Source organism: Grammomys surdaster, unplaced genomic scaffold (genome assembly GCF_004785775.1).
Source record: "Grammomys surdaster isolate TR1022 unplaced genomic scaffold, NIH_TR_1.0 125243, whole genome shotgun sequence".
NCBI lineage: Eukaryota > Metazoa > Chordata > Mammalia > Rodentia > Muridae > Grammomys > Grammomys surdaster.
Genome location: NW_021620131.1, coordinates 492,901 through 503,308, shown reverse-complemented (window position 1 = coordinate 503,308; position 10,408 = coordinate 492,901). Strand labels below are relative to the sequence as shown.

The window sequence follows — 10,408 nt, the reverse complement described above, 5'->3', positions numbered from 1 at the left end:
GCCCCCCTCCCTAAATAAACTCCTTCCCGTGAAACCGGGTCGATCTTGTGCTGTCTGTCCAAACCGCATGCTGAAATCTTACACACATCTTTTTAATTTAAGAGAAGTATGTGCCCTAATGGTAATACTGCTAAGCATTAAATAAATGGAAGAAAGTAGGCACAGTTATTTCTAGTCTCCGGAAACTTCATATAAAATCTGCTGCAACTGTGGTTCATGTGTGGCAAGGTCCGTTTCAATTTAGAAGTCAAATTGACAGCATCACTCATCTTGTGCTGATTCTGGAAACAAGAAAGATGCAAAACTCAAAGGTCAGGAATTCTTCCTCTGTGGTTTCAGTTCAGCATGGTTGCTTCCATCCACATTTGATAGAGTCAGAGCTCCAATGAAGAGACTGTAAACATTCATTGGATAAAACTGTGATATGAATCCTTGGTTACCTTTTGAGACCACAGCCTGTTGAGATACTCAAGCTACAAGGCATCTGCCATGGAGAGCTGCATGTAGGCAATAGAAGTAAGCAAACTGAGAGAAGTACGAGAAGTTGCTTATCAATTTGAAACTGAAGCCCCATGTGTCTTGAGACAGAGCTACAGGATATGGTGTTGCCCTGCTGGGTTTGTTGCCTTGGTTCAATCTTCCTTTACTGTATACACATTTCCTTTTTATTGGAATGAGAAGGGGTAGTCTGTGCTGCTGTGTGTCATTTTCTGATTTTACAGGATATGGCAATTAAGAGATTGTCTTGAGTGTCAGAAGAAACTTTGGACATTTGAACAGTGTATGAGTTGTTGCGGAGTATGAGGATCATTGAAGTTAGAATAAATTTATTTTTATCATGGGATTACCATGAGCCTATAGTGACCAGAATCAGAATATAGTAGATTGACTCAAAAAGCTCCCAGATAGTATGATGTCTTTAAGTACTCATCTCCCTCATGTGTGTGTGTGTGTGTGTGTGTGTGTGTGTGTTTTGGGAGAGGAGATTGAGTAGAAGCCATTCTAAATTCCTTATTGGGGGTGAGATTTGAGTGTCTATAAATTCTACCCATTTCCTGTTCTTCGTGTTACACTGTATTGTGGTTGAAACTGATCAGCCACGTTCCTTCTCATGCTGGCATGCCTTCACCATTGTAGGCTAAAACTTTAAATCAACTTAAGTTATATTAGAAGCAGTTACTGTTCAATGATAAGCTATTTTGCTAGCCAGATGTTTTGATATTTTTAATTTTGTTGTTTTTGAAGGTAAAGTTTCTCTGTGTAACCTTCCCTGTTTTCAAAATAGGAATTAGACCAGGCAGACTTCGAACTTAGAGATTTTCCTGGCTTTAGTGTTCTGAAGGCCAACATGCCTGGCTTTGGTTTTGTTTTTATATATTAGCTGATGGTCCTGGAATGTTGGCTTTTGTACAAGTCACACATATGCTGTTGTATTGATCTTTCTCCGCATCTTCAATTTTTAAATTTGACAGAGAGTATATTCTGGCTTTCAAGACAGCATATATTCATGACGTTAATAGTACTTGAAGCTGCTGAGTCATTGGATTGCAGATGTGTGACATTATTCCTACCTGTCATGTTTGTTTTGAATTTTTAAAAGTGAATATTAGTATCTTGCCTCTAAGTATAATTATGCATCTGATATATGCGTATTCCTCATAGTAGTCAGGGCATGACCTCAGAATTCCTGAAGTTGGGATAGTGGATAGTTACTTGCCACCTCGTAAGTACTGGCAGTTGATTCCAATTATTTGCAAGACTAGCAAGAGCACTTCACTGGTAAGCCATCCCTCCTGCCCTGTGTTGCTTATTTATGATCAACATTTATGTTGCTAATATTTCATCCATTTATTTATAACCGTGTAAACATGCATATCTTATTAGTAAGATCTTACTAATGTTTAAACTGGGGCAGTTAAGGTTTCAGGAAGATGAATACAGAAATGTATTCAACCTTAAATCTTTGCAGGAATTTCAGTAAAGACCTCTGAGTTCTTTCTATGTTGTTTGTTTAATTGATTTTTTCAGGGGTGTGAGGGTCTTAATATGTACCTCTGGATGTCCTGTACCTCATTACATGGATTAGGCTGGCATCTAACTCAATGAGATACATCTGCCTCTGGCTCCTGATTGCTGATATTAAAGGCATGAACAAGCCAAGCAGTGGTGGCGAACGCCTTTAATCCCAGCACCTGGGAGGCAGAGGCAGGCGGATTTCTGAGTTCGAGGTCAGTCTGGTCTACAGAGTGAGTTCCAGGACAGCCAGGGCTACACAGAGAAACCCTGTCTCGAAAAACCAAAAAAAAAAAAAAAAGGCATGAGCATACCCAGTTTACTCATATTTTTTGTTGTTCGTAATTATTCAAATCATTTCTCTGATATGTACTCACTACTGTTGTTGTTTTTTGCCTCTCTCTCTCTCTCTCTCTCTCTCTCTGTTAGTAGGCATTTCTCTCGCAAGACTATAACTTATTTAAAGGACACAGAAATACCAAAGGTCACCATCTTCTTCAATTTCTTTCTAAAATTACTTGGCAATTCCATTATAACATCCATTATGGAATAGGTGTTGGAAGTATCAGAATTATAAGAATATATTGTTGATGTAGTATATGTTTACAGTGCTGCCAGTAACAACCTTTTTGTTGTACACATGTTTGGGATATTTTAGGATACAATAACCTTTGATGATGTGCAAGTGGACTTCACTTTGGAAGAGTGGGCTTTGTTGGATCCTTCTCAGAAGAGTCTTTACAAAGATGTGATGCTGGAGACCTACTGGAACCTCACTGCTATAGGTATGACAGTACATATTCTTCTTTTACTTTTTAAAATAAGGGACAACTTTTTTTTGTTATTGGGTCTTTATTGTAGCTTCAATTGAGAATGAGGAAAAATGAGGTGAATAAATCAGGCATGGTTCTAAGGTTCAGTAAAGATACTAACTTAAATTTTGCCTAATTTCCAATAATATAGCATACATTTTCTGATACTATATTTTAGGTTACAATTTGGAAGACCATAATATTGAAGAACATTTTCAAAGTTCTAGAAGACATGGAAGGTAATTTTCATGTATAAGCTAATACAATTGTACCTTTGAAGAAATTTTTACTGTGTCATAGAAGTTTTTAAAAAAGCAACGTTTTAAAAAAGCAGTGCTTTAAGTTATGTTAATGATTATTAAATTTTCACAAACTATGTGTATTAGTCAGGATTTTACTGCTGTGGATAGACACTATGACCAAAGCAACTCTTATAACAACAACATTTAATTGGGGCTGGCTTACAAGTTCAGAGGTTCAGTCCAGATTGGAGCATGGCAGTGTCCAGGCAGGCATGGTGCAGGCAGACCTGAGAGTTCCACATCTTCATCAGATGGCTGCTAACAGAATACTGACTTCCAGGCAGCTAGGATGAGGGTCTTAAAGCCCACAGCCACAGTGACACACCTACTCCAACAAGACTCCACCTCCGAATAGTGCCACTCCCTAGGCCAAGCATATTCAAACCACAAGCTCATGTATCCCAATGTCAGGTATCTGATTTGTGTTTGCACATCATTCCTCTAAGAAAGAATTCAAGCAAACTATGCCTTAGCAGACATCACTGTTTGAATCATAGCCCCATTAGATCTATGCTGCAAAACTGCCAATTTGTTTGGTCTTATAATACTCAGATATTGTAATTGAATAGGTAATAAGTATATATCCAAAACCTTCTAATAATCAAAAAGTCCATATTAAAGCCGGTATTACTCTTATGCCTGGAGTAATGTTACAAAGTTGAGTGAGACAGGCAGTTTATGAGAGTCAAGAATGTTGTTGTGGAGAAAATTTAATCCCTATACTACATGACTATGGGGAACAAAAAGGCAAAACTGTGGGAATGCAATGTGGAAACCTTTCATTTGTTATTCTTTCAATAAATATATCATGTGTCACAGTGGATACAAGCCATGTGGGCATAGAGATATTAAAAGAAGTAATGTACTTCTCTCTCCAAAAATAATTAGAAGATATCTAGTGGTGTAAGAGTCTGTGGTTGGCCAAAGAACAATACCCCAGACTCATAATATGCAAAATCAGAGTGTTTATTCTTCAAAAATCTAGCATGAAGGGGTCTACCATTCATCAGGATGGAAGACAGAGATGTGAGTTTCACAGGCTTAATTTAAAGGCAATTTGGGAGATTTCAGGGAGGAGTAGGTGACATTTATCCTGATTGGTTGTCTGTATTTCCAGGGGTATGCATGTCTCTGTGACTGGCTAGGGCTCCGGGGACTTTCCAGGGGGAACCTAGGAACTGTTGCTGATTCACATGACTATTTGTTTTTGCCTCCAGCCAGATGATGAGGTAGCTCCTTATTGCCAATGGAAGCTACGGTTTTTTCAGTAACTGACTTGCCTAGATTTGTCCAGTTTGGGGAGCAGAAACTTAGGCCTGGTCTTGTAAACTGTTGGTTTGGAGCCTGTCATGGAGTTTGCCTGACTTAGTCCTCTTAGAAGTCCCCACTTTGAGTAGATTTTCTTAATGTGATTCTGATTTACAATTAATTAGTTTCCAAGTTCATTGGAAATACAATCACAAACTCACACTGCAGAAGATCCCTGTAAGCACTAGAAATGTGGACATTCTTCTGTCTGTCCTAGTTCACTTTGCAAATATAGTATGACTCACATTATAGGAAACTTTATGAATGTAATCAGTGTGGTAAGATTCTGAGTTCTTACTGTTCTCTTCAAATTTGTGAAAACCATCATAGAGAAAAAAGATGCTATAAATGTAAGCCATGTAATAAATGCTCTTACTATCATAGGTATCTTCAAAGATGCAGAACAACCCATAATGAAGAGATACATTAGACAAAGTGATAAAATGTTAAGGTCTGATTCTTCTTTACAATTAGACCAGATTGTAAAATTAATTCATTCAGATAAAAAGATTAATTGGTATAATGAATGTGGTAAAGGTTTCACATATGCCGATTATCTTTGCAGACCTGAAAGAAGTCTTACTGGAGAGAAACCCTATGAAGACATTAAATATGGTGAAGCCTTTGCACATTACAGTAGTCTCCAAATACGTAAAAGAATTCCTACTGGAGAGAAACTCTATGAATGTAATCCATGTGGTAAAGCCTTTGCATATCACTACCATCTTCGAATACATAAAGGAATACATACTGCAGGGAAACTCTACAAATGTATTCAATGTGGTAAAGCTTTTTCAGAACCTAATACTCTCCAAAGACATAAAAGAACCCATTCAGAAGAGGAAGCCTATGAGTGTCATCAATGTGGTAAAGCCTTTGCACATCATCATATTCTTCAAAATCATGAAAAAACTCATATTGGAGAGAAAACTTACAAATGTAAGGAATGTGATAAAGCCTTTTCACAACACCGTTATATGCAAATACATAAAAGAATACACACTGGAGAGAAACCTTATGAATGTAATCAGTGTGATAAAGCCTTTGTATGTCTCAGCAGTCTCCGAGTACATGAAAGAACACATACTAGAAAGAAACTCTACAAATGTAATCAATGTGGTAAAGACTTTGCAAGTCAGAGTGATGTTAAAAGACATAAAAGAACACATACTGGAGAGAAACCCTACAAATGTAATCAATGTGGTAAAGACTTTGCAAGTCAGAGTCACCTTAAAAGACATAAAAGAACACACACTGGAGAGAAGCCCTATGAATGTAATCAATGTGGTAAAGCATTTTCAGACCACCATGCTCTCCGAATACATGAAAGAACACATACTGGAGAGAAACCCTTTGAATGTAACCAGTGTGGTAAAACTTTTAAACTACACAGTCAACTCCGAATACATAAAAGAACACACACTGGAGAAAAACCCCATGAATGTAATCAATGTGGTAAAACCTTTGCATGTCCCAGTAGTTTCCAAAAACATAAAAGAATACATACTGGAGAGAAACCCTATGAATGCAATCAGTGTGTTAAAGCCTTTGCATATCACAGTAGTCTCCGAATACATGAAAGAACACATACTGGAGAAAAACCCTTCAGATGTAATCAATGTGGTAAAATCTTTTCACAGCCCAATAGTCTCCGAATACATAAAAGAACACATACTGGGGAGAAACCCTATGAATGTAATAAATGTGGTAAAGCCTTTCCATATGACAGTAGTCTCCGAGTGCATAAAAGAACACATACCGGAGTGAAGCCTTATGAATGTAACCAATGTGGCAAAGCCTTTGGATATCACAGTCATCTTCAGAGACATGAAAGAACACATGCTGGAGAGAAACCTTGTTAACATAAGCAATGTGGTAAAGCCTTTGTATGTCACAGTAATCTTCAAAGGCATAAATGAATTCATACTGGATAGAAACCTCAAAAATGTATTTAATATGGTGAAGGTTTTGCATGATTTTAGAGTCTTCATCATCATGAAAGTACACATACTGGAGAGAAATTCTTTGAATGTAGACAATGTGGTAAAGTCTTTGTGTTATGGGGCCCACTTAGATCCAACACAACTGAAAAATCAGGTTAATGCTGATGACAGTTTATTATAATCAAGCCATTACTGATCAATCAGGGCCACAGAACATACTCAGGAGCTAAACTTTAACCCTGAGCCAGAATGGTACCAGACTTTAAAGCTTGAAAACCACAAACATTTGTGCCAAGCTACAGCAATGATTTTTCACCAATCAGATTTAGGGCTAGAGTATTCCTCATGTAGTTGATCTTTGTCAACTGATGCAGAATGTAAGTTTTTCAGTCTAAAAATTATATCCATTTTCTCTTTGTGGTTAGGAACAGGCTTTGTGTTTTGGGGAACAAAAGATGCATAACAAAAGCTGTTGTTAAGAACAGTCAATATGTTTTGGAAAATAAGGACCATGGTTAGGAACAGTCATGATGTTTGGGGGAACAAAGATGAATAATGGAAGCTTCTCAGTGATTAGGAAGTCTCCAGCACCCTTATGTTTTGGGAATGTGAATTTAGTTTCACTATATGATTAAATGAAATCTGATAACAAAATGGCTGTACTTAGGACAATTTTTTTATACTTGTTCACAGCATTTGCATATTATAGTCATATTTGAATACATAAAAGAGAGAAACTCTATAAATGGAGTTCAGTATTAGGAAGCCTTTTCTCAGAACAGTTATTCTCAAATATATAAAAGATCGTATCCTGGTGAGAAACCCTACAAATGTATTCAAGATGATAAAACCTTTTCATAACACAGTTATTTACTATTAGATAAAAGAACACGTACTGGAGAGAAACCCTATGAATGTAAGCAATGTGATAAAGCCTGTACATGTAGCAGTAGTTCATGTAGCAGAAATCATGAGAAAAAGCCATACTGCAAAGAAACCCTTTAAATGTAGTCAGTGTGGTATAGCTTTGCATTTCATGGTATCAACATTTATTCAATATCTAAACTCTTAGTGTGTAATCAATCTGTTAAAGGATTCACACATCATAGTGTTTAGAGACCTGAAAGAATTCATGCTGTAGGGGATCTCTAAGGATTTTATAAGAACTTTAGCCAACATACTTCAATTGCACAAGATTCTGGAGAAAACATCTGACAAATATCAACAATTTAAGCATTATGATGTTTCTCTTTATTTTGTTTGTAGTTGCAAATTCATATGCACAATAGCAGTATGAATCTAAATGACAAGATAGCCCTTTTAGATTTCACAATTCTCTTCAATTACATGAAATAACTCATCCAGATGTAAAAGTTTATGAGTGTGTATTAGTGCCTTTTCTGTTGCTGTAATAAAACATAATGCCAAGGGCAACTTATAAAATAGTTTACTTTGACTTATGGTTCCAGAGGACTATGGGATCACCATGAACGTGGCAGTACAACAAGTGTCACACATGACAGCTAAAAGAGGAGACTTATACCTCACATCCTTAATATGCAGCATGAGTTAGAGTCAGACCTAGAAATAGTGTGCAGCTCTAAACTCTCAAGCTGACCACAAGTGATATATTTCCTTCATCAGGGCAGCATCTTAAGTCTTCCCCCCAAAATAATACCAACTGAGCAGTATTGATTTCTTTAATTTCACGCCTATGCGCTTGTGTTCTGATACCATTCATGATGAAGAAAAACTAGGTAACCTTTTAGGTGCCTTAACATCCGAGTTAAAGGAATGAATGCTTACATAAAAAACATTCATGAATAAAAATTATTTGTTTAAAATTTTCATTTCATTTTAATTATGTGATCTCTCCTCTCTCTCCCTCCCTCCCTCCCTCCCTCCCTCCCTCCCTCCCTCCCTCCCTCCCTTCTCCCCCTCTTTCTTTCTCTCTGTGTTTGTGTGCGTGTGTCTTGATTCCCTGGGAATCAAGCAGACATTACAGGGATTTGTCAAAAACATGACCTTAACTGCTTGGCTACGTCTTTAACTGTAAATATTTTAAAGACTTTATAAATCACTGTGATGCTGGGAAATAAGAAAGAACTCATACAAGAGAAATATACTTTTCAAGAAAGGGTGTCTGTGAAAGGATGGTGGGTTGTTGTTCCTCATTTTGTTTTTCATGTTTTCACAAATTCTTTTGCGGTGATGTTTGGCTTGGATGCCAGTAATTAGTCAAGGTTGTATTTGAACTCTTGACTTTCATGTACCCACCTTCTGGGTACAAGTCCAAGAGTAGTAGATGTATCCCCAGTGTGTCCTGTTTTGTCAACTCTTTTTAAAAAATGATGTTGGGATTGAAATGTTTAATAGAAGAGAATATAAGAAACACTAAAGCCTCATATGTGTATCCAAAATAGCATTTTCATCTATGTGTTAGAGATGTAGTGAAGGAGGATAATCAGCAATCAACTGTATATCTCACAATGTAGTTTAATGTGCTGTGGATATGTATATGTTACTTGAAATCTATGCTTCCTGTTCCCAGTAGTTACCATTTGGCACTTCATTTTGAAGTACCACCTTCTCATCGAATTATCTAGAGATCCTGTATAATTCAACAGCCATGAGATTTTTTAAAAAATCAATCTCCCTCTCCCTCTCCCTCTTTCTTTCTCTCTCTCTCTCTCATTGTGTGTGTCTGTGTAAAATGCAATTATGGATTTTTGGGCCATGACAGATAGGTGAAGAGTACAAGACAACTTTGTGGTGTCTAGTCTACTTTGGCCATCAGGATCAGGATGCCAACTTTGAACACAACAGATTTCCCACTGAGCCATCTCACTGATGTTCAAGTAAGATTACTTGAAACAATATATCAGTAAAATATTGTCTTCTTTTTCAGATAATAAGCATATTGTCATTTAAGGATGGAGGACAACAGGAAAAAATGAATAATAAATCCTATTTGCAAATGAAAATGATATACTGCTCTTTTTTGGGGAATGTGTTCATTTATTCTGAGTAGTAAACACTTGTGCATAACATTTTCTCAGGACTACAAGTGAATGCTAGAGAATGGTCTCAGTGGGTAAAGTTGCTTGCTGCTAAAGCTAATGGCCTGAATTTAATGTTTGGGAGACTCATAGTAGTCCTACAAATTGTTCTCTTATTTCTATACTTGGGCTGTAGCATATGTATACCCACATGCCAGCTCATACATAAATGATTTTTAAACCCAAACAACTCCCTGGATTTTGTCTCTAGAACTCACATAGGTGAAGTAGATAGTAGACACCAATAAGTTTTCTCCCTGCCACATAAGCACCATGAGGCAAGTGTATGCACACAAGCACATTTCAAACATTTTTAAATGGATGAAATTAACAATGCAAAGAAAATAACCCAATTATTCAAAACGTGAAATGACTTGCCAGTTTAAATGATTACTGTAGAATTTCAAGAAATATTACTGTTCATCCAATCAATGATGATTTCTTTTCAAATCTTATTTTATCCTTTATTCTCTAGTTCAAAGATATGTCATTTTTAAAATTATGAGCTAGTCTTAGAGGTGCATCCCTGTAATCCCAGCTCCTGGGAGACAGTGGCAGGCCAATTTCTCTGAATTTGAGGCTACATTGGTTTACATAGTTCTAGGACAGCCATAGCAATGTAGAGACGTCCTGCCTCAAAAAATTCCAAATGGAATGAGTATATCTTGAATTAATGGGAATTATCCTAATATAATCTGACTGGTTTTAATATACTTTTTGTTATTTTTACTCACCTTAGGAGAATTATGCTAACAATGAAGATTAGCATTGTGGAGAGTTTTCACAGAAGAAATGCAGTGAACCCTTCAGCAAGCATTTAGAAGGAACTTTCTCACTGTCAAATGATAGGAGATAGAAGAATAATGGAACATCCACATTCTTTCTCTTATGTACTGTATTGAAGCATCTCCTGTCAGTAAACATCTGATGCCCTATTAGTTGAGGCAGGAAAAAGAAGGTGGGACATCTGA

At 36.8% G+C, this 10,408-nt stretch overlaps 1 protein-coding gene across 3 annotated transcripts in view; it reads left to right on the top strand.

The window, feature by feature from the left end:
• Positions 1 to 8,228, top strand: part of LOC114637277 (zinc finger protein 431-like) — a 28,532-nt gene extending 20,304 nt beyond the window's left edge. The window contains exons 2-4 of one of the 3 annotated variants that reach the window (XM_028785488.1): positions 2,672 to 2,798; positions 3,004 to 3,064; positions 5,001 to 8,228. In XM_028785488.1, the coding sequence (XP_028641321.1) occupies positions 2,672 to 2,798; positions 3,004 to 3,064; positions 5,001 to 6,297 (1,485 nt within the window). In that variant the 3' untranslated portion in view covers positions 6,298 to 8,228. Of the gene's footprint in view, positions 1 to 2,671; positions 2,799 to 3,003; positions 3,069 to 5,000 lie in introns of those variants that run through there. The other 2 variants (XM_028785489.1, XM_028785490.1) reach the window with 2 other exon arrangements.
• The last annotated feature ends 2,180 nt before the right edge of the window (positions 8,229 to 10,408 follow it).